The 24,853-nt window shown below is 39.4% G+C and overlaps 1 protein-coding gene across 1 annotated transcript in view; it reads left to right on the top strand.

Moving 5' to 3' along the window:
• Positions 1 to 24,853, top strand: part of cfap74 (cilia and flagella associated protein 74) — a 119,196-nt gene that overhangs the window by 41,450 nt on the left and 52,893 nt on the right. The window contains 3 exon segments of the mRNA XM_062054726.1: positions 2,457 to 2,579; positions 4,074 to 4,195; positions 15,211 to 15,339. Of these exon segments, the coding sequence (XP_061910710.1) occupies positions 2,457 to 2,579; positions 4,074 to 4,195; positions 15,211 to 15,339 (374 nt within the window).

The raw sequence follows: 24,853 nt of genomic DNA on the forward strand, positions 1-24,853 counted from the left end.
CATTATAATTGTTTGTTATCGGCACTTGGCATTTTCTAAAAATACAATTCATTATTATTAGGGCTGTCAAAGTTGACGCGAAAATAACATGTTAAAGGCCTACTAAAATGATTTTTTTTAATTTAAACGGGGATAGCAGATTCATTCTATGTGTCATACTTGATCATTTCGCGATATTGCCATATTTTTGCTGAAAGGATTTAGTAGAGAACATTGACGATAAAGTTCGCAACTTTTGGTCGCTGATAAAAAAAAGCCTTGCCTGTACCGCAAGTAGCGTGACGTCGCAAGTTGAAGGGCTCCTCACATTTCCCCATTGTTTACAATGCAGCGAGAGCGATTCGGACCGAGAAAGCGACGAATACCCCATTAATTTGAGCGAGGATGAAAGATTCGTGGATGAGGAACGTGAGAGTGAAGGACTAAAGTGCAGTGCAGGACGTATCTTTTTTCGCTCTGACCGTAACTTAGGTACAAGGGCTCATTGGATTCCACACTTTCTCCTTTTTCTATTGTGGATCATGGATTTGTATTTTAAACCACCTCGGATACTATATCCTCTTGAAAATGAGAGTCGAGAACGCGAAATGGACATTCACAGTGACTTTTATCTCCACGACAATACATCGGCGAAACACTTTAGCTACGGCGCTAACGTGATAGCATCGGGCTAAAATGCAGATAGAAACAAAAGAAATAAACCCCTGACTGGAAGGATAGACAGAAAATCAACAATACTATTAAACCATGGACATGTAACTACATGGTTAATGCTTTCCAGCCTGGCAAAGCTTAAAAATGCTGTTGCTAACGACGCCATTGAAGCTAACTTAGCTACGGGACCTCGACAGAGCTATGCTAAAAACATTAGCTCTGCACCTACGCCAGCTCTCATCTGCTCATCACGACCCGTGCTCACATGCGTTCCAGCGATCGACGGCGCGATGAAGGACTTCACCCGATCACCGATGCGGTCGGCGGCCCGGAGATGGAGGAAGTCAAGGTGAGGACAGCGGTGCGGCGGCGGGTGTTGTAGCTTTCGACGACACCCCGGCCGCCATCAGAGTCGGCAAGAAACATATATTTCCCCAAAGTTACGTACGTGACATGCACATAGCGCCACGCACGTACGGGCAAGCGATCAAATGTTTGGAAGCCAAAGCTGTACTCACGGTACCGCGTCTGCTATCCATCTCAAAGTCCTCCTGGTTGTGTTGCTGTAGTCCGCCGCTAATACACCGATCCCACCTACAGCTTTCTTCTTTGTTGTCTTCATTGTTCATTAAACAAATTGCAAAAGATTCACCAACACAGATGTCCAGAATACTGTGGAATTTTTCGATGAAAACAGAGCTATTTTGTATTGGGACACAATGGTGTGCCAATACTTCAGTTCACTCCGTGACGTCACGCGCATACGTCATCATACATCGACGTTTTCAACCGGAAGTTTAGCGGGAAATTTAAAATGTCACTTTATAAGTTAACCCGGCCGTATTGGCATGTGTTGCAATGTTAAGATTTCATCATTGATATATAAACTATCAGACTGCGTGGTCGGTAGTAGTGGGTTTCAGTAGGCCTTTAACTATACATTTCAATAATGGCACTAATTTTATGTAGTGAAGTGAATTGTATTTATATAGCACTTTTCTCCTGTGACTCAAAGCCCTTTACATAGTGGAACCCATGATCTACTTCTTTAAGCTACATCTAAACCAGTGTGGGTAGCACTGGGAGCAGGTGACTAAAGGGTCTTGCCAAAGGACACAACAGCTGTGACTGGGGGAATTAAACCAGGAACCCTCAAATTGCTGGCACGGCCGCTCTACCAACTGAGTTATGCTGCCCCACACAATTGTGTAGATCTTACAATATAATGATGTTGTGTTTGAATATTGTTGCATAAAACGACATGCAGTACATTTGCAGAGTATATTAAGAGCATGTCGTTAAACATTCACGCCATTAGATAACGAAAATATGAAATATTTGATTCATTATAATGGGATCATCCTCCCAGGACTACGTATTATGTTCATATATGCATGCTTAATGTGCTTGTGGCCTATGTATGACATTCTTAAGTTGGTGAAGGTTCATTACGTCTCACTGGCGGGGGGCTAATGGTGCATCCCAACCCTTCCATCATTGTCATTTTGACGGGTACTTTCACAAGGCCTGGTAAAAGGCCGTGCTGTTTAATGGCCACATAATGGGAAATTTGATTGTTGTGAGAACGGCGCACTCGTTCTATGTCATTTTTTTCTCATCACCGTCATGCCTTGTCGGTGTCAGATTGTGTTGCATATAAAGGTCCTCAGATGAGTAATTTCATGTGGAAGGTAATTGTTGTGTTTCCTGTATGTACCATTGTGTATTTTCTTCTATATTGTGTATTTCACTCCCAATCCCCCTATTGTAGAATTAATAATTAAATGTGTCGCCTGCTACAGGTGAGAGAAGGGGAGATTGGACCTTTTGAGAGCATCAAACTGGAGCTAATATTTTCACCGACGTTTCCTGGAGAAGTCCAACTTGACCTGAACATGAAGTTTTCAGATCCGACCAGCAACCCAGTAAGACAAAAGGATGTTCATCATCATCATAATCTGTCTAAGTCAGGGGTGTCCAAACTTTTTCCACTGAGGGCCGCACACGGAAAAATTTAAGCATGCGGGGGCCATTTTGATATTTTTCATTTTCAAACCATAACAAAATATATGGATTTTCTTTTTTAACCTTTAGGGCTCCCGGGGACCATTAGTGGTCTCAGTCATTAAAACGTTAAAAATAAGTCAAATTATTATTATTATTTTTTATTTAACGCTTACAGTAAATCTCTATATCAACTTCAGGTTGATAAAAAGTAAAAAAAAATAAAAATATGCCTTTTCTGTCAAAGACAACTTTGTTTTTTATAGAAAAACCGGAAATATGCAGTATTTAGTAATTAGAGCTCTAAAAGCTATTATTTTTGAGAAATCAGTGAAAATATTAATAAAATACCACTAAATATGTTTGGGATCCAAAAGGTCCCCCACTCATAAAGTGATACATTTTTATTAGTTGTTTTTTTACTTTCAACACTTAAGTTACGAGATCAACTTCAGATATATCTGTCGATTTTACGTTTGAACTATTATTTTGTTTGTTTTTATGCTCTTTTCGTCAAAGAAATCTTTGATGTTTTTATATGGCAACCACACAATATATGCAATATTTTTTCCACATAAAACATTTTAAAGTGACATTTTTGCCTTGAATAAGTCAACAATTCATTATAACATATATTTTTTGTCTTTTTTTTTTTTTGAGCAATGGCAAAAATAAGAAAAAGAAAGAAAGACAAACGAAAAAAAAAAAAGGCCTGCATGGCAGCTTTGTGTCAACATTGCAACTTTTTTTTCGTTAGATTTCACCTCATTTCACTTTTTTAAATGTTTATTTTTTTATTTCTGCAATACTATCAATTTTGCAATTTTTGCAGAATGTGTGTCGGGCCGGTAAACAATTAGCTGCGGGTCGCAAATGGCCCCCGGGCCGCACTTTGGACACCCCTGGTCTAAGTCATATATGACAAAAAAGGTTAAAAAAAAGTTCAACTACACACAACATCGGCGGTTTGCACCATGTTTCATTTGCACACGCAGTGTTAGTAAATCGCACGCAACAGGCCCAGTAATATTACACTCTATTTTACAGATTGCACACGCTGATTAGCGCGTGGTGTTTGGATCTTAGTAAATCAGGCCCATTGTGTTATTTAGGTTAACGATTCTGAAATACTCTTGGATGCGGGTGGTGCATGAATTCCAAGGGGGAGCTCGTCTCACCAGAACACCGTCTCTTAGAAGTGAACGACGGCAGTCTTTTGAACTTAGTGAACAAGCCAGCTCCTGATCAGGCGCGGTCATTTTAGTGAAAACACAGAACTTGAAGAGTAACTGTTTGAGCGCCGCTTCCCGCTCTAGAAGAGGCACATATTATTCTGAGAACATCATTAAAAAGTCATTTTTGCATGAAAGGTAATCTTTTAATGTTCGTAAACAAACACATGGTGCCTTTAACAGATACCCATCCATGTGAAGGGAGAGGGAGTGGGCCTCCCAGTGTGGGTGGTGGACCCTAACATTGACTTGAAGATCTGCATGTTTGACCACCTCTATCAAGACGTTGTCACGCTCCAAAGCAGGTAGGTCTCACGCCTTTTGTGGCAGCCTTGTCTTGGATATAAATTGCCCGCATATGCCTGAATAGTGGTTATAGCTGCTATCTGCAGTACTTTATCTTTCCCACTATATTGTTTTAATGATAACTTTGTCCAGTAATGTGTTTTAAAAGTTTGAAGCAAATTGGGGTGTAGGAATATAATCAAAAGGTCATAAAAAAAAACAGAATCATATAAAAATAATGTTAATCCCTTGAGGATCAGGATATGTTCACACTGCAGGTCAATTCCGATTATTTTGGCGCACAAGTGACCTCTATTGGAATATTTTATGTCAATGTAAACAGTACAATTAAGATTTTTTTCAAATCCGACTCAGGCATCTCTCATTCATTAAAATAAATCATATATGTACTTGAGATGTTCAGGTCGCGTTCAACCGACCTATTCGTCATCCAAAAGTGACAAACGTCAAAATTATTCGCCAGAACAGACAAGTGCCAAACTAAAGAGTGGACCAAGGAGCAGAAAACAGTCAGTGGCAAAAGGAAAATGTTTTAGAAGTAGTTAAAATATTAGAGGACGTGTGTCAATGTGCCGCCGCTCTGCCGCCTACCCCACAGAGTAACATGGGTAGTAACGCGCTACATTTACTTAGGTAACTTTTTGGATAAATTGTACTTGTCGGAAAAGTTTTAATGCAATGTTCTTTTTATCTTGAGTATTTTTCTAAAGGAGAAACTGTCACCGTAGTAAGACCTCAATGCAGAGAAGAAATAATAGGATTAAAAACAAAAATCGTACACAAACCGTGTGGAGAGGAACAGTTAACACTACACGGCAGCGCTGGGACAGAGCCGCGCATGACATGACTTCAGACAAGGCGGCACAACTCATCAATGTTTACTTGCAAACTACAAAAAAATACCATATATATCATGCAGTCTCATCTGTGTCAGTAGAAATGTTCACATTTCAGCCAACAAGAATTCCACTCCCAACTTGAGAAAACACATTGCAGTAAGTTAGAGACAGTGACGTGCGGTGAGGTTCATGACTGGTGAGGCACTGACTTCATCACAGTCAGATTTACAAACATATGACCCCTAAAGAGTATCTTATTCACCATGTGATTGGCAGCAGTTAACGGGTTATGTTTAAAAGCTCATACCAGCATTCTTTACACATACAAACTGTAGCACACAAAAAAGCACATTTAATAAAAAAAACATTATTATGGTCTTACCTTTCTTGCTGGACATCCACACAGCCAGCCTCTGCGTGTGTACCACGCCGTTTGAAAAGAACGGGTCTTCTGTCCCGAAGTCTAAAGCAAACCTTTTAGCTCCGGCGTTGGTCTACCTTTAATTATTACCTCCTGCTTCGATTGAAAGTCCAGTTTGGAAAACTGCTTTATTTTAAATATGTAATCCTCCATGTTTTTAATAAAAGTTCAGGCGAGAGGAAAAAATAAACGATCGCTGCACTTGACTTGCTAACTGTTGCTTGTTCTTACTTCTTCTGCGGCCGAGGAATGATCTCTGGGATCACTACAGCCCTCTACCACATAGGAGGCCGGATTACTGCGAGCCTCAGCCAGTGCGTCTTTTGCAGCCGTTTTATGATTGCCCAGCACAAGAAATACGTGACACACATACAGTTGTTGACAAAATACACTGTACATTATATACCTCAGCTAACTAAACTATGGAAATGTATAATATAATTCATATAGCAATACGGTCTCACTGCACATCAGGCCAGCAGTTAGCCGAGTCATTGCGCAATCCATGTTGAGGCACAACGCAGTGACGTGCCTCAACTGGCTGCTGATCGCCGCACCGTCTCTTCTCAGTATTTGAACGGCAAATGTGAAAATTCAGCGATTTTGAAAAAAAATAATCTAAAACTGGTGAAGTTAAATGGAAAATAACTTTAGTATAATCACTGGATACATATAACAATTAAATTATTGTTTTTTTCTTTTTACATTTTTTTCTTTCCATTATGGCACGTGAGGCTACGCCTCACCTGCCTCTACTGACTGCACGTCACTGGTTCGAGATGTTGTGTATGTGTTAGCTGTGCATATGTTAACATTAGCCCTGTTATGACGTCATAAGTGACTAAGAAATTGACATATTTTGTTGTACATGCTGTTGTAGTTTCTGTCTCTTACACACACACTCACACCAACTACGGTTTTAATACATGAAAAAAATAGCTACTAAATAAATCAGAAGTTATTCACCAGTTACTCAGTACTTCAGTAATATTTCCACTCAATATTTACTCTAACGCTAGTATTTGGATGATCACTTTTACTTAAATTTCAGTCATACTTTTGTCAAGTAACGGTGCTCTTATTTGAGTAAAATGTGTGGCTACTTTTACCCACCTTCGCCCGTAGCACAATAAACTACCATCGCTAAAATGTGTGCCCTTTTCCTCAATTTCCGACATTAAATAACAAATGTTGACTGCGGTTGCACAAATTCCTTGAAATTGCCATAAATGTGCCAGGACTGAAACCAACAAGAATTGGGGCCATGTTTACTTCCGTAGACACAGGGTGACGCGTGTGACATCATGTTTTATGCGCATGCGGGTCAGTTCACGGACGCATTCCGATGACATTGGACATACACATAAGTCGCATAATTTTTTTGGTAATCGGAACGACGACATAAAAAGATTGGATTTAACAAAAACCTGAATTGGGCATAACCACTTGCGATGTGAATGTAGCCTAAAGTTAATCATTATAGTGCTAAGTGTCGCTTTAAGTCATTTATTCACCCAACAGCTACAAGCTACCTAATGTTCCAGTCTACTACCTAATGTATTCCTCCATGGACACTCTGCTCTAGGAATTGTTTGGCCAATATGTGCTGTGCTCACTCCTTGCAGCACTGTACTAGACTGTGTGCTTGGTATAAATATTAAACAATGAAGGGATTGCTGCATTATACAGTAGCATTGTGAAAACATGGACTATTGTAACAGGATTATATACAATTTGTGGAAGAGAAATCTTTACAATGTGGCCAACATAAACGCACACCACACACAAAGACATCCAGTATTTAAAAGGGGGCCCTAATATGCAAAACCGACTTTTTTTTACCTGATGGTAACTGCTTATGTGTATTTGGGATCTGCATAAGTCCCGAAAATTTGAAATCCAACTGTGGAGGCATTGCAGAGATATTTATTAAACAATCTTGCCTCCTTTCTTACTTCCTCCAAACAGTCCATTTGGAATGTGCTCCTCTTGCGACATTTTTTCCATATGTGACGTCAGTGGATTATCCATATAAGGAAGACATTTTCCCAAACTTCCCTTCATGAGTCAGCCAATTTAAATGTATGTAAAACCGTCTGTGCTACAACATCATGTCGACGATGAAACCCAATGAAGGAAAATGCCCTGTTGTTTGTTTACACCAGCACAAGTCACTACACTAACTTTCAGCCTCATCTAAAGTAAAATAAAAGTACCTTGCGTTGAACGTTAATGGTTCATGGTAATGCACCTTCAACTCGAAAGAAGTTATAGGCTCCAGCTCCTCCCGCGACCCCGAAAAAGGGACAAGCGGTAGAAAATGGATGGATGGATGTTCACTTCGAAGAGTCCTTCTTCAGAAGCCTACGTCAGCATAAAGATTGATTTTCCAATATTCTTTTAATGGTGGGCTCGGTGACTACTATTTATTGCAATGGAGGAGACAATGAAAGTAATAACAGTGGGTTAGAAATGTGTGAATGATGTTAGCAATGTTAGCTCGCCTTGTTGTGTAGCTAACTTAGACTTCTACTGTAGGAAAATAGCGTCACCGTTCTACGGCCAAATAAAGAATGATTTTCCTGAAAAACTACTTTTAATTGTATCGGTTTCTTCTGTGTTTGGCAAAGGACGAGTAAGTTTATATAATCCTTTTACGATGTAGCTCGTATTGCGTTGCTTAGTTTATACCCCGAGCCTTCATTGTTTACAACTCAAAGCAGCTGTGCAGCAAAGTTATTTACATGATATAGAATAGTAAAGCCTTTTACCGTCAAAATATACATGTATACGTCCAGGATCTAGCATTAGAAAGTTACAGACTCAGTAGAAGTTTAACCTTAGCCAGCCTACAGTTCAAACCTGTACGTCAGCCGGGTTTTGTTCCTCTCTCTCGTCCGTCAGCACTGCGTCCTTCTTTATTTCGGACAACGAAACACGGTGAGCCACTGATCTTGCTATATCATCTGGGACTCAAAACAGATGGCTTGTGGCTAGAGATGTCCGATAATGGCTTTTTTGCCGATATCCGATATTCCAATATTGTCCAACTCTTAATTAGCGATACCGATATCAACCGATACCGATATATACAGTCGTGGAATTAACACATTATTATACCTAATTTTGTTGTGATGCCCCGCTGGATGCATTAAACAATGTAAGAAGGTTTTCCAAAATAAATCAACTCAAGTTATGGAAAAAAATGCCAACATGGCACTGCCATATTTATTATTGAAGTCACAAAGTGCATTATTTATGTATATTGTAGCGTCCCGGAAGAGTTAGTGGTGCAAGGGGTTCTGGGTATTTGTTCTGTTGTGTTCATGTTGTGTTAAGGTGCGGATGTTCTCCCGAAATGTGTTTGTCATTCTTGTTTGGTGTGGGTTCACAGTGTGGCGCATATTTGTAACAGTGTTAAAGTTGTTTATACGGCTACCCTCAGTGTGACCTGTATGGCTGTTGACCAAGTATGCCTTGCATTCACTTGTGTGTGTGAAAAGCCGTAGATATTATGTGACTGGGCCGGCACGCAAAGGAAGTGCCTTTAAGGTTTATTGGCGCTCTGTACTTCTCCCTGCATCCGTGTACACAGCGGCGTTTTAATATTACATTTTAAACCATTTATCGGCATCCCTACTTGTGGCGGTCATCGATGTTCACAGTGCACAATAAAAGCAAGAAAGCTAAAAAACTACAATGGCGAATGTTAATTATCTGCCTCTCAAAATGAATCATTTTCAAAGGGAGCAGAAAATCACTTGAAAATAGGTCTGTAAAAGAAAATCTATGCACATTTTTCACCAAAGAACCACCTTTACATGTTATGTAGACCACAAGGAAGTCTTTTAAATGTAGAAATAAAATCATGATATGACCCCTTTAACATTCATAGTAGATGTACCGCATGTATGTTTGAAATGAGAAATGTATTACCTGCAGATTGCATTGCACACCCTTTTTGACCATAGATGAGATGTGTTAAGATGCACGCGCCAGGTTAAGCGCAGCACAGCAGGGTGGGGTAGTAAGACTGGTAGGTGTGTGCTCCACTTCCGATCTAGTCATTGTGACACATCATGTGGAGGAGGAAGCGTCTGTGTGTGGGATTTAAGGGAGGGTGTGGGATATTTGACAACCGCCATCTGGTGCGCACATGTGACAACATGACAATAAGACCAGCCACAGTGTGGATGGCAGCTCTGAAAGCAAACCATGAAATATGTCACTCTGATTCCAGTGAAAAATAATGGCTTGACAGTTTTCTTGTGGGTGGTGAAAGCGTTTATCAAGAGGGTATAAATAGATCTGTTAAATTATCCTTTATATAAAAATAAATGCCTCTCCTCAAATAGGAGTCTAGTTTTTTTGTCCTCTGTAAATTGACAGAGGCTGCCAATGTTCTTTAGATCAGGGGTCTGCAGAAGGTAATGTATTTAGCTACAAGTTCGCCATCTGATTTTAAGATGTTATGTGTATATGTTATTTATCACTGTTTTATTAAGATAATATGTATGTATCAATTAAATTATTCCAAAATAGCATAAAGACGACCACACTGAGTGAAATAAAAGTTGCCGGTCATATAAATAAAACAGCTATAGATCGCCTTTCATTTCTTTTTGTCAAGGTAGCTCTAATGGTGAGGAAAGTTAGAGACTCCTGCTTTAAAACCCGCCAACCAATGAAAAAAGAAACAAACCACCTAGCCTCAAAGCTTTTCTTCCTGTCACTCACACACACCGGTGACCTGGAGAGATTTTTTTTAAGATGCCTTTTTGAAATAAAAGCACTGCCGTATCATTACAGTTGTCAGGTTTAAACATCAATGACATCTATTAAAACAGACAAGAAGCAAGGAAATAGAGAGAGACATGATTCAATTTTGCTCAATTTGAGGAGAAACGTGTCGACCCGTAACCTCTTACAGTGTCACCCACGCTCTAACGGAAAAACGTTCACGTCTCCTCTTTTATTTCGATATTCCCTGTTTACATAACAACAGCTGTTTCTACAGGAATGGGGGGTATGTAATCAGCCATTGTTTTCGGTCACATTAACACAAAAGAAAAAGATGCCTCAGGCTTGGACTGGTCCTGGATCGAGCTTGGGCAAGTCTTGGATCACTATAGATAACCCCTCCCGTTTCCTCCCATTGTACACAGTGGAATTTTCCAAGCCTTTGGCTTGGTGCAACAAAGACAGCCTCTTCTCTGTTCACTGGGAACTCAGGGAACGTAAAGTTTTTTGATAATTTACATACAATTTTTCTGACAACAGTGGTACCTCAATTTAAGAGTGCCCCAACATAAAAGTGTTTTGAGGTAAGAGCTGTCTCCAGGCTAGTTGTTATGCTTTAAGTTGCAAGCAAAAAATGTAACTACTAGCATTAAGCATTAGTTGGTATAGTGTCACAGTGAACCCCGTAAGACCCTCCTAAAGCATTAGATCGTACTTGCTAGCATAAGTTAAAATAAAGATTTCAACCTTGGAAAGAAATAAAGTGAGTGTGAAGGACAGTGCTGAGAAGAAGTGGATGATATTCATTGAATTAAAGAAACAAATCATCAAAAACATAACAGAGCATGTGTGACTATCTAACTTAACGGAAAAAGTTTGAGCATAGCACAGCTAGTCGGCATCATACCGAAGCAGAGTGAGTGGATAACGCCAGCCAAGAAATGTTAAAAACATATCTAATCAGTAGACATTTATCCATGAAATTATGGAGAAGCTCAAATTAGATACCGTAAAAGTCCACCATCCAATTAAAATACTGTACATTATTACTACTTTACTTCATAAAACTACTGTAGTTGTTTGCACTACATTCTATTGCAGGGGTGGGCAATTAATTTTTACCGGGGGCCGCATGAGCTACCCGAGCACTGCTGGAGGGCCACATCGACAATATTTCAAATAAATTTTGCTCAATAATATTTTTGATATATACCGTAAGATAAATAATAATAATAATGATAATAATAATAATAATAATAATTAATAATAATAGTAATACTTCAACATAGTGTGTGTAACAGCATTCCATGACTAATATAAATAAATTAACATTAATAATAAATGACAGTAAAATAAGCACACGTATGACTGAGGAGTCATAGTGTAACTTTGTGTGGTGTTTGAGTTGTCCGACTTTTTGTGTGGCCGTAAACGCACCAGTGGTTTAGTATGCGTGTTGGTGACAGATGACAAGTTGGTTTTGGCCTGGTTTGTACGGCAGAAAATGACTAGTTTTTCCAGATAGAAGTGTTTTACTCATGTTTTTGGTGTGGTTATGTCCGAATATAAACAGTTTTGCTCAATAAAGTGATCGATATAATTCCTGTCCTCAAAGCATCTCGATAGACGTTACAATAATTGAACGGTGTTCAATTGAACGGTGTTGACGAACACCGTTAGGGCCGCTTGTTGTCACTGTCACTCAAAGTTGCATTGCATAATTACATAGAATAAATATGTTTATTTTGTTTAGAATTCAGATGGGATTTGATTTGGTGCGCGGCATATATTTGCTGCGCGCAGCAGACGCTTGAGCAGTGCGCATTTGCGCAGGCACGCACCTTAGAGGGAACGTTGCATGGCAGTCCATGTCTTGTTGGAAACACGCCATTCCTCATCAACTTTTCTCTTTTTAGCGTCTCGGGTGTAAACCGTGCATCACTTGTCGCTGCATGTGCACCTTCACTCGCAGGTTACACACGGACACACGCCCATAAATAATACTTTTCAAAATAAAAGCAGCACAGTTGTATTGCGCGCACGACATAGATGTTTTTTCAACTTTATTTTGTAATTTGTGATTGCAGCTGTTCACATTCACACACAATCACGCACACGCATACGTCCACACGGAAGTAATACAAATAACGATTTTCAAAACAAAAGCAGCACCGTTGTATTGCACACTCGACATAGATACTTTTTAAAATTTATTTTGTAATTTATAATTGGCCTCACGCGGGCCGGACAGGGACGCACAAAGGGCCGGATGCGGCCCGCGGGCCGCAGAATGCCCAGGTCTGTTCTATTGTGTATTTGTATACAATATTTACCATCTACTGCGATGAGGTGCCTTCCGCCCGAATGCAGCTGAGATAGGCTCCAGCACCACCCGTGACCCCGAAAGGGACAAGCGGTAGAAAATGGATGGATGGATGGATGGATGGATTTACCATCTTTTTAAAATGGTGCTGTTTTGGGGGGGACCAAACTCGGATTAAATTGATTGTAATTCATTTCAATGGCCGACGTTTATTTGTGTTACAAGTGTTTTGACCAAAGAGTTCCGTCACAGAACAAATTAATCTCGTAAATTGAGCTACTACTGTATATTAATTATGCATTTGTATTTATCATATTATGCACTGTTAATTCCCGATTATGCATCCATGAGTAATCCATTTGGAAGAGAGGGACCAGATGATTAGAAAGATGATGTAAAGTGAGTTGCTATTTTCGTGGGAATTGATAATAGAAGGTTTCCACAGATTATCTGACACAAAGTTTTGAAGGTAAATGCTTTTCCCAGGGTGAATTTCTTGTGAAAGGTGTGTAGCTTGGGCTGGATGGCTTTAGGAATTCCCATGGTGTTCTCATTTCCACTATATGTTGAGGCTTATAGCTGGAGGCACAACCATCTGTTGGCGCTCCTGGAAACTGGGTGACCCAATTGATTTGCACCTGGGCCACACATCTCAATATGAGGCAATTTCTGCTGGTGACACTCAAGACGAACATCTTTTTTTTCTCTTTAGTTCATTTGCCCTTAGAAGTCCTACTTTGAGCACAGTACAGCCTGTATGTCCCCTAACAGCAGTGTACTCAAAGTTAATGTGTAATGATACAATGTATAGTGCAGGGATCCTGGTTCTTGTTAGTAATTTGTTCCAAAAGGGTTTTTTTTGTTTTTTTAAGACAATCACATAAAAAACAATGCAATTTTTCCTATAAGAAATAATGTAAATTCAATTAATCCGTACCATGCAGCCAAAAATATGAACACAAAACACATTTTATAGAGAATAATTACATTTGTATGGTTTAATGGTGTGAGTTTATTTTGAACATGTATTCACATATATTATGATGCATCATATAATCCACACATTCTCATTCCTCTTTACATGTTCGAAAAGGAGTAGGATCGTATTTAATCTTACCCCTTTTCCATGTCATAGCATTTACTGACATGGGTTCACTTCTTGTTCTTATCTTGTATGTTTACGTCAGAACATGTGTGAAATAGGGATGTCCGATAATGGCTTTTTGCCGATATCCGATATGCCGATATTGTCCAACTCTTTAATTACCGATACCGATATCAACCGATACCGATATCAACCGATATATACAGTCGTGGAATTAACACATTATTATGCCTAATTTGGACAACCAGGTATGGTGAAGATAAGGTACTTTTTAAAAAAATGAATCAAATAAAATAAGATAAATAAATTAAAAACATTTTCTTGATTAAAAAAGAAAGTAAAACAATACAAAAACAGTTACATAGAAACTAGTAATTAATGAAAATTTGTAAAATTAACTGTTGAAGGTTAGTATTATTAGTGGACCAGCAGCACGCACAATCATGTGTGCTTACGGACTGTATCCCTTGCAGACTGTATTGATATATATTGATATATAATGTAGGAACCAGAATATTAATAACAGAAAGAAACAACTCTTTTGTGTGAATGAGTGTGAATGAGTGTAAATGGGGGAGGGAGGTTTTTTGGGTTGGTGCACTAATTGTAAGTGTATCTTGTATTTTTTATGTGGATTTAATAAAAAAAAATTTAAAAAATAAAAACGATACTGATAATAAAAAAAAACGATACCGATCATTTCCGATATTACATTTTAACGCATTTATCGGCCAATAATATCGGACATCTCTAGTGTGAAACAATGTGAAAGTGATATAAATGATGAATAAAATGAATAGATTTAGTTATTTCTTATCAACATATTTTTATGAAATGAAGATTAAGACATACAGTGCAATCGGGATGCAGTCTACATGTTTATATTTTCCCTTAAAAAAATTCAACAACCCAATATCTCTGGCCTTATAAACGACCCTCCCAAACCAACAAATAGACCTCCTAGTTTAAAGGGGGACTGCTCCCTTTTTGTATTTTTGTCTATCGTTCACAATCATTATGAACGACAAGAAGACAAAAGGGGTTATTTTTTGCATTTTAACACGTAAAAAGTTTCTCGTTCTCGTCCGTTCACTTACAGTGCATAGACGCCTACATTGTTGATTCTGAAGGCCCCGGGCAGATTTGGTACAGCATGGCAACATAAGCTAGTTGAATTCTGATTGGATACAAACTCTAACCTAAAAACAACAGCACTGGAAGGAGCATAATATGACATAAAGAGAATATGAATACTTTTAGATATTTAGGGAAAGTAAATTAAAAAAAAATTTAATCTTTAATTATGTTTATGATTTCTGGTTATGTTAGGCCAGCAGAGAAGACCTTGCTGGCCCTGACGGCCCACCACTGGACTCAGAATCCATCTTGTTGCGTGATAACATGAGTGAATCGGTTCCATTAGCAAATATACATGCTTCGGACCGTGAGCTGTATTGTGGTCTAGTAAAAAAAAATATGCAGTCAATGCTAATTTGATCTAATAATAACAATTCCCCTTCTGTTATTGTATGCACATCATCTTCCTGTCAGTCTTGTGCTATTTATCCATGTCTCTTACATTTTAGCACCAGCACGGCCTTGAAGCTGACCTTTGACCTGTGCTCGGCGATGAGGAAACACATAGAGATCCTACCAAGGACAGGCTTTCTGCAGGCTCAGTCAAGCTTCACTGCTCACCTCAAGTTTGTGCCAAGGTACATCTGCATAGGACACACACACACGTAGGGCCTCATATACTAAAAGTTTGCATGTACTAAAACACGTGCTAACTTGATAGCACACGCAGATCTGATATTTGGACGGTCAGAAATAAAAAATATTAGATACATCGTCTATTCAGCAACACCCTTTTATAATTCCATAGCTGCTAAATAACTAAAGAGGCTGACTGAAACAAATTCAATTGATGCGTTTTGATGTAATTTAATATTTGTTTAACGACGTAAGTTTTTTCACACAGAAAATACATTACTAACATATATCCAAATGATAAAAACTTCATGAAGGATGCATTTGTTGCGTTTTGAGCACATAGGTGCAGCCTCCTTCCCATGCACCTTGAGCAAAAAATAAAAATGGTGTCAATTAGGGTTGTACGGTATACCGGTACTAATAAAGTATCGCGGTACTAATCAATTGAACTCGGTACTATACCACCTTTGAAAAGTACCGTTCCCGCTCTTTCATCCGACTGCCGCTTTGCGGTGGTGACTACGGAGCCGAGGCGCATGATGTTGAGGGTGTCAACACGCACACACAAAGTGCATACAAGCAATAACATCTCGGAGAGGAAAAATTGCAAAAAACTACAATTCTACTGGTTAATAAAGAGGGTGCGTGAAGCGTAATATGGAGATATTTGGGCTTCAAAAATAACAATAAAGGTGAAGCTTTAAATAGGGAGGCACTGCGTTGCAAGTACTGTTTTACACCTTTCCTGCTTGTAGGCTCCCAGACCGTGGTCGAGGAGAGCAGGGGAAACCTTTCACTTCACAATGGGTCCGTAAAGTTCCGCTCTTTGGTCGGAATGACGAGGCCGTCGATTAGTTACAACTTTGTCACTTTATTTATTATTTCCACAAGGCACAACCGGACATCCACCATGCTATTAACACTCCTGCACATGCTAGCGCTACCTCTCCTAACTTGCCCACTCACTCACCCCACATACTGCCATTCTTAAAGGGGCACACACACACACACACCTTTGCTTCAAACTATTTAAATAATGAGCGTTTAGATTTCCACAAGGAGTTATACAAAGTGACAGGTAAATGGTAAATGGGTTATACTTGTATAGCTCTTTTCTACCTTCAAGGTACTCAAAGCGCTTTGACATTATTTCCACATTCACCCATTCACACACACTTTCACACACTGATGGCGGGAGCTGCCATGCAAGGCCCTAACCACTACCCATCAGGAGCAAGGGTGAAGTGTCTTGCTCAAGGACACAACGGACGTGACGAGGTTGGTAGTAGGTGGGGATTGAACCAGGTTGCTGGCACGGCCACTCTCCCAACCGCGCCACGCCGTCCCCAAAAATAATAGGTAATAATGTAGTTGTTACACCTGTCCTGCTGTTCGGTCCGGTGCAGACTGTAGTCGAAGAGCACAGGGAAGACGTTCCCTTCAGGGTCGATGCCATTTCAATGCCTTTAAATTAATATTTTATCCTTGTAAAAATTGTTCTTTGACTGTGAGTGTTTAATGTAGTGTAAGATCTTCTGTCAAAATAAAGCCAATATTGACATTTTTCATAGTTCCCTTTATTTGGAAAAGTATCGAAAAGTATCAAAAAGTATCGATATACGTTTTGGTACCAGTACTAAATTATTGGTATCGGGACAACCCTAGTGTCAATGAAGATGCACTGCACGACTGCTGCCAAAATGCCCATAAAAAGTGGTACATGTCTCCTGCTGGTCAGAAAACATACCAAAATGCCACACAGAGGAGCATGATAACGTGAATGTGCAGCAAATGAGTGTCTCCCAATCCTCATTTAAGTAAGGCGCTCCTAGCCACTTTTCACACAAAGTCTTAGTAGATCGCACATAACACGCCCACTAAATAGTACACACTATTTTATAGCTTGCACTCGCTGTTTCGCGTGAGGTATTCGGATCTTAGTAAATCAGGCCCTTAGAGTAGAAGATGCAATGATAATGGAATCACTGGGGCAGTCATAAATGTATGTTTTATTTTTAACCCTAAACCTGTTAAGATTAACCTTCCATGGAAGTACAAAGGAATGACTTGTGATATACAAAAAATGGCACAATCCCACAAGGAGAAGCCCTTATGATAAATAACACTCAATAATATTCAACACATAACGAATGTGAGTGCTAGGAGATCGGACAGGGGACCTCCAGGGCAAATATGAGATGCATGCAGTACGTGGGTGCGAGTTTATTTCTGCCCGCCCTCTTTTTTTTCCCCGGTAGTCCAGCAGCCTGAAGCAATGATAGCGGAGAAGTTATGGATTGAGATTAAAAAAATATGACAAATATTATCAAAATGGCAAAGTTAGGGGTTCTCCCAGTTGTTATTCAGCGGCAAGGCAGGAGGCAAACGTAGGAAAAATGGCAGTAATCTGCTTTAGTGAATCAGCAGAGGTTTTAACGTGAGGATTAGAGTGCGAGTCGTGCTGCATCCACCAGCACAAGCCTCAGCCTCCACCCCCTCTGTCCTCTCTTTGCTTATGCACTTCTTGCTGCCTTCTCCCACTCTCTCGCACAGACTTGTATTTTTCTCGGCCTTTACCCTCTGTGCTTAACTATACTTAACATTTTTTTCTCCTCATTGGTTTTCCTCATTCGCTACAACAGCTCTCTCTCTCGGCTCTTTCGCATCCTGCTCTCCTTTAAAATCGACAGTATTTGGTTTTATTGGCAAACATCTTGTCCCTCCTCAAACCATTGTGCAAACTCTTACTCGACTTACATAACAGCAGAAGGCCACACTTATTAACTACAGGCTATTTTCAGTTTTTGGATATATTATCTGAATGCTCTAGAGCAGTGATCCCCAACCACCGGGCTGCGGCCCGGTACCGGTCCGCGGACCGATTGGTACCGGGCCGCACAAGACAGAATTTTTATTTATTTTTTTATTTTATTTTTTTATTAAGTCAACATAAAAAACACAATATATACATTATATATCAATATAGATCAATACAGTCTGCAGGGATACAGTCCGTAAGCACACATGATTGTATTTCTTTATGAAAAAAATATATAAAAATTATAACCAGCAAACCTCCGATTGCTGGCACGGCCACTCTACCAACTTCGCCACGCCGTCCCCACTACTGTGCTTTTAAAAATTATGAGTATTATCATGGTGTGTGTATAAGGTAAGACATATTATCTGGCATTTTGTTTCGCAATATAATGCAAAAGCCACGTTTCTTACCTTCTGGTACCTGCAGATCTGTATTTGGGAACTGCATAAGTCCTGAAAATTTGCGCGCATCAGCCTTTGTAGTCGGTCCCGACACTGTGGTCGATGAGTTTCTTCTTTTTCTTTATCTTCTTGTTATGGGACATTCATCCTCTGCTGTTGCCATTTCTAATATCAAGTAGTGTAAAGTTCTTATATCTGTCAGTAGACTCGCCATGAAAGCGCTAAAACATACCGGTGTAGTGAGTTTAAATTATTCACCCAAGGAACTTTAATTATTAGAGAGTTCCGGTCGGACGGTTTTTCACGTGACACATTTCCGGCGTTGTTATTGCACTTGTGAGCCACGGATGAGGAGATGCTGCTCCGTTATTGATTGAAGTAAAGTCTGAATGTCATTAAAACAGTTAGCTCCATCTTTTGACACTTCTTCCACTCCCGTCCTTGCACGCTACACCGCTACAACAAAGATGACGGGGAGAAGACGCTGTCGAAGGTGAGCCACGTAAATAAGACCGCCCACAAAACAGCGCATCCTGAAGCGACTGTCAGAAAGCGTCTTGAAGATGATCTGTAAAACATAACCTATGCAACATTTTGACCAAATAACCACCATTACATGTTATGTAGATCAGTGGTCCCCAACCTTTTTGTGACTGCAGACCGGTCAATGCTTGAAAATTGTCCCACGGACTGGGGGGGGATGGTATTTATGATTTATTTTTTTTGTTTTTTCATAAAAAAATACAATCATGTGTGCTTACGGACTGTATCCCTGCAGACTGTATTGATATACACTACCGTTCAAAAGTTTGGGGTCACATTGAAATGTCCTTATTTTTGAAGGAAAAGCACTGTACTTTTCAATGAAGATAACTTTAAACTAGTCTTAACTTTAAAGAAATACACTCTATACATTGCTTATGTGGTAAATGACTATTCTAGCTGCAAATGTCTGGTTTTTGGTGCAATATCTACATAGGTGTATAGAGGCCCATTTCCAGCAACTATCACTCCAGTGTTCTAATGGTACAATGTGTTTACTCATTGGCTCAGAAGGCTAATTGATGATTAGAAAACCCTTGTGCAATCATGTTCACACATCTGAAAACAGTTTAGCTCGTTACAGAAGCTACAAAACTGACCTTCCTTTGAGCAGATTGAGTTTCTGGAGCATCACATTTGTGGGGTCAATTAAACGCTCAAAATGGCCAGAAAAAGAGAACTTTCATCTGAAACTCGACAGTCTATTCTTGTTCTTAGAAATGAAGGCTATTCCACAAAATTATTTGGGTGACCCCAAACTTTTGAACGGTATTGTATATTGATATATAATGTAGAAACCAGAATATTAATAACAGAAAGAAACAACCCTTCTGTGTGAATGAGTGTAAATGGGGGAGGGAGGTTTTTTGGGTTGGTGCACTAATTATAAGTGTATCTTGTGTTTTTTTATGTTGATTTAATTAAAAAAATAAAAATAAAATGTTTTATTTATTTTTTATTTATTTCTTGTGCGGACCGGTACCGGGTTGGGGACCACTGATGTAGACCACAAGGAAGTGTTTTACATTTAGAAAAAAATATATATAATATGACCCCCTTAATGCGCCCTATAGTCCGGTGCGCTTTTTGTATGAAAATTGACCTGACTACACCCGCTCATCTGCAGTGCTTCTTATAATCCGTTGCGTCCTATGGTCATGAAAATACAGTATTTTCATTAAATAGTCATCGGCAGTGCTTCTTATAATCCGTTGCGCCCTATGGTCCGGAAAATACGATATTTTCAGTAAATAGTCAATCTAGACTGCTTTTCAAGCTGTACACTGACTACTCTAAAGTATTTCCAAATTTGCTTTCTGTAGCGTTGTCCCTTGAGAAGATACAATATAATGTGAAGGTTGTACTCATTTTGTGAAATGATGTTACTAATACTAATACAAAAAGAGTGTTTTGAGATGCTTCTCCGCTCGTTGTTATGTTTTAAGTTGCACGCAAACATTTGAGTTACAAGTATCCCCGCCAATAGCTGTTGTAGCAAATGTCACTGTAAGCCCCGTAAAATCCACATCTGGTCTTACTTGCTAGCTTTAGCTTATATCTAGAGCTCGACATAACTTTGTTTTTCCAACCATGGTAAGGAAGTAGGTGGGTGTGAAAAACAGTGCTGAGAAGAAGTGGATGATAAAAATGGTTTATCAAAAACATGACCGAGTGTGTCGCCAACTTTGCAAAGCAATTTGAGCATGTCACTGCAAGTCTGTGCCAAACTGAAGCAGAATGAGTCAAATCAGAAGAGAACAAAATAATATTCTACTCTAATGTTAGGTGAGTTCAGTGTAAACATATTAGACTATAACTCTTGAATGTGTCTTAAAGGCCTACTGAAATGAAATGTTCTTATTTAAACGGGGATAGCAGGCCAATTCTATGTGTCATACTTGATCATTTCGCGATATTGCCATATTTTTGCTGAAAGGATTTAGTAGAGAACATCGACGATAAAGTTCGCAACTTTTGGTCGCTGATAAAAAAGCCTTGCCTGTACCGGAAGTAGCGTGACGTCACAGGTTGTGGAGCTCCTCACATCTGCACATTTGTTTACAATCATGGCCACCAGCAGCGAGAGTGATTCGGACCGAGAAAGCGACGATTACCCCATTAATTTGAGCGAGGATGAAAGATTCGTGGATGAGGAAAGTGAGAGTGAAGGATTAGAGGGCAGTGGAAGCGATTCAGATAGGGAAGATGCTGTGATGCTTTTATATCCACGACAATACATCGGCGAAACACTTTAGCTACGGAGCTAACGTGATAGCATCGGGCTAAAATGCAGATAGAAACAAAAGAAATAAACCCCTGACTGGAAGGATAGACAGAAAATCAACAATACTATTAAACCATGGACATGTAACTACACGGTTAATGCTTTCCAGCCTGGCAAAGCTTAAAAATGCTGTTGCTAACGACGCCATTGAAGCTAACTTAGCTACGGGACCTCGACAGAGCTATGCTAAAAACATTAGCTCTGCACCTACGCCAGCTCTCATCTGCTCATCACGACCCGTGCTCACCTGCGTTCCAGCGATCGACGGCGCGATGAAGGACTTCACCCGATCACCGATGCGGTCGGCAGCCCGGAGATGGAGGAAGTCAAGGTGAGGACAGCGGTGCGGCGGCGGGTGTTGTAGCTTTCGACGACACCCCGGCCGCCATCAGAGTCGGCAAGAAACATATATTTCCCCAAAGTTACGTACGTGACATGCACATAGCGGCACGCACGTACGGGCAAGCGATCAAATGTTTGGAAGCCACAGCTGCGTACTCTCGGTAGCGCGTATCCAACTCAAAGTCCTCCTGGTTGTGTTGCTGCAGCCGGCCGCTAATACACCGCTTACCACCTACAGCTTTGCTGTCTTCATTGTTCATTAAACAAATTGCAAAAGATTCACCAACACAGATGTCCAGAATACTGTGGAATTTTGCGATGAAAACAGACGACTTAATAGCTGGCCACAATGGTGGCCCAATATGTCCGCTACAATCCGTGACGTCACGCGCAAACGTCATCATACCGAGACGTTTTCAGCAGGATATTTCGCGGGAAATTTAAAATTGTACTTTACTAATCTAACCCGGTCGTATTGGCATGTGTTGCAATGTTAAGATTTCATCATTGACATATAAACTATCAGACTGCGTGGTCGGTAGTAGTGGCTTTCAGTAGGCCTTTAAAGACTATGACATATAGGTAATGCAAATGTTGACACAAATAACACAAATGATGGCAGAAAATGTCAACTCTTGTCTGTTTTGTAGGGTCGCTTTTGAGGAATGTCATTTAAAATAACACCGCCAAGACTTATTATTTCTGTCGTAAACGATTGAATATGCAAAACCCTCATTGCTTCCACTCATAGTCTTATTCCCACACACATGTGTGCAGTGTGTTGTTAAATCTAGATCCTGGGAATGACTCATAGCGTTCATCTTTTGTGCGGCAGGTTTTTGCTTCTTGTGTGCTTCCTGTCCACAGTCTTTACTTTGTGCACCGAAGAATTACGCTCTACCTGCCCACATCCTTCGCCAGCCTTCCTTCTCTTCCTCCACTTGTGTTTGTCACCATCCAACCCACACCTTTCCCCCACCCTCCTTCTGCTGCTGCATATCCACAGTATTGTTCCATATTACCTTAACACTCCCCTGCACGATATCGAGGCCACTGGTTCATATACTAGTGACCCTGTTCATCTTAGAGAAATGCTATTTATTGTCTTTTAGAAGGACTCAGGACCTGTATTTTAATGGTCATTCACCAGGAAAACTACCACCTATCCAGAGCTCAGTGACCTGTTAAAATTTATAGTAATAATCCATACGTAATTATTAGTAGAGCTGGGGAAATTCTTCGACCGTCATTGTTGACGTAAATACATCAACGTTACGTAACGAGAAAAAAATGGCCACACACGGACAAAAAAGTTGCCTGAAGTCATTATTGGCCAATTTCTATCGAAAGGTATACGATCGCCATATGCCACATTATTCCATGTGGCCTGCGAAAGCCTGGAAAAAATGGGTTTCAATAAAATACTTCTTTTTTTTTACTAAATGCTTTTGTTCTTTCAATTTTGACAGAAAACTAAATGCATATTTTAAACTTTAATATCATCTCATCATGCCATTTATACAAAACTATTTTTGTAAAAACAAATAATTACATTTTCAGGTTCAAACACTGATGACATCTATTAAACAAGACAAAGAAGCAAGGAATTAAAAAGAGACAGAATTAAATTTGGCTCAATTGAGGAGAGCGCGTCTGGGCGTCTTGTACGGTCTCCATCACGCTCTGGCGAAAGATTGTACGCCCCCTCTTTTATTTGGACTTTCCCTGATTACATGGCAACAACTGTTTCTAAGGGACGGGGGTCGTAAACAGCCATCACCTTTGGTTACAGAACAGTTCAAAGAAAAGGTCGTAAAATAACTCACAGAAAAGGTCGCCCTGAGGGGAGTCTGGTCCTGCTTCCTCTTCGCTTTGTAGTTCTTGGGTCAAGACAATATATTTCTGTTGATTACAATACATGAAAGAAACAGAACACCTTCATGTTGCTCCCCATCCTCCACAGTGGAGTTTTACAAGCCTTCTGCTTGGTATGTTCAAAGACAGCTTTTGTCCTCTCGCCGGGAACTCATTGAAACACAAAGTTTTGTGATAACTTAGATACAATTACTCTAACATGAATATCTGCTTGTCACCTTTATTTATGATTTTAAAGCAAGTTACACATAAAGAAATCAAATCATCAAATGCATATGCATTTCGATTAATCATGATTAATCACAGGTTATTACCCTCATGCATAATGTAAATTAATTTTAAAAAAGCGGCCCTCTGAAAGCAACCTTTACTGCGATGTGGCCCTCAATGAAAATGAGTTTGACACCCCTGCCATATGCCAATCAAACCTTTCAATGCGTATCACAAAAAACGACCACTTGAAATTCATACCTTGCAGCTTGGTCCTTTTGTTGACAGACGAGGCTACTGCTGGCAGCTACTGCTAACTGTTTGTGTAGAGCAGGGGTCACCAACCTTTTTGAAACCAAGAGCTACTTCTTGGGTACTGATTAATGCGAAGGGCTACTAGTTTGATACACACTTAAATAAATTGCCAGAAATAGCCAATTTGCTCAATTTACCTGTAACTCTATGTTATTATTAATAATTAATGATATTTACACTTAATTGAACGGTTTAAAAGAGGAGAAAACACGAAAAAAATGACAATTAATTTTGAAACATAGTTTATCTTCAATTTCAACTCTTTGAAATTCAAAATTCAACCGAAAAAAAGAAGAGTAAAACTAGCTAATTCGAATCTTTTTTGAAAAAATTAAAAAAAGAATTTATGGAACATCATTAGTCATTTTTCCTGACTAAGATTAATTTTAGAATTTTGATGACATGTTTTAAAAAGGTTAAAATCCAATCTACACTTTGTTAGAATATATAACAAATTGGAACAAGCTATATTTCTAACAAAGACAAATCATCATTTCTTCTAGATTTTCCAGAACAAAATTTTAAAAGTAATTCAAAACACTTTGAAATAAGATTTAAATTTGATTCTACAGATTTTCTAGATTTGCCAGAATAATTTTTTTGAATTTTAATCAGAATAAGTTTGAAGAAATATTTCACAAATATTCTTCGTCGAAAAAACAGAAGCTAAAATGAAGAATTAAATTAAAATGTATTTATTATTCTTTACAATAAAAACAATACAT

This window comes from Entelurus aequoreus, linkage group LG07, assembly GCF_033978785.1.
Source record: "Entelurus aequoreus isolate RoL-2023_Sb linkage group LG07, RoL_Eaeq_v1.1, whole genome shotgun sequence".
In the NCBI taxonomy this organism is placed as follows: Eukaryota; Metazoa; Chordata; class Actinopteri; order Syngnathiformes; family Syngnathidae; genus Entelurus; species Entelurus aequoreus.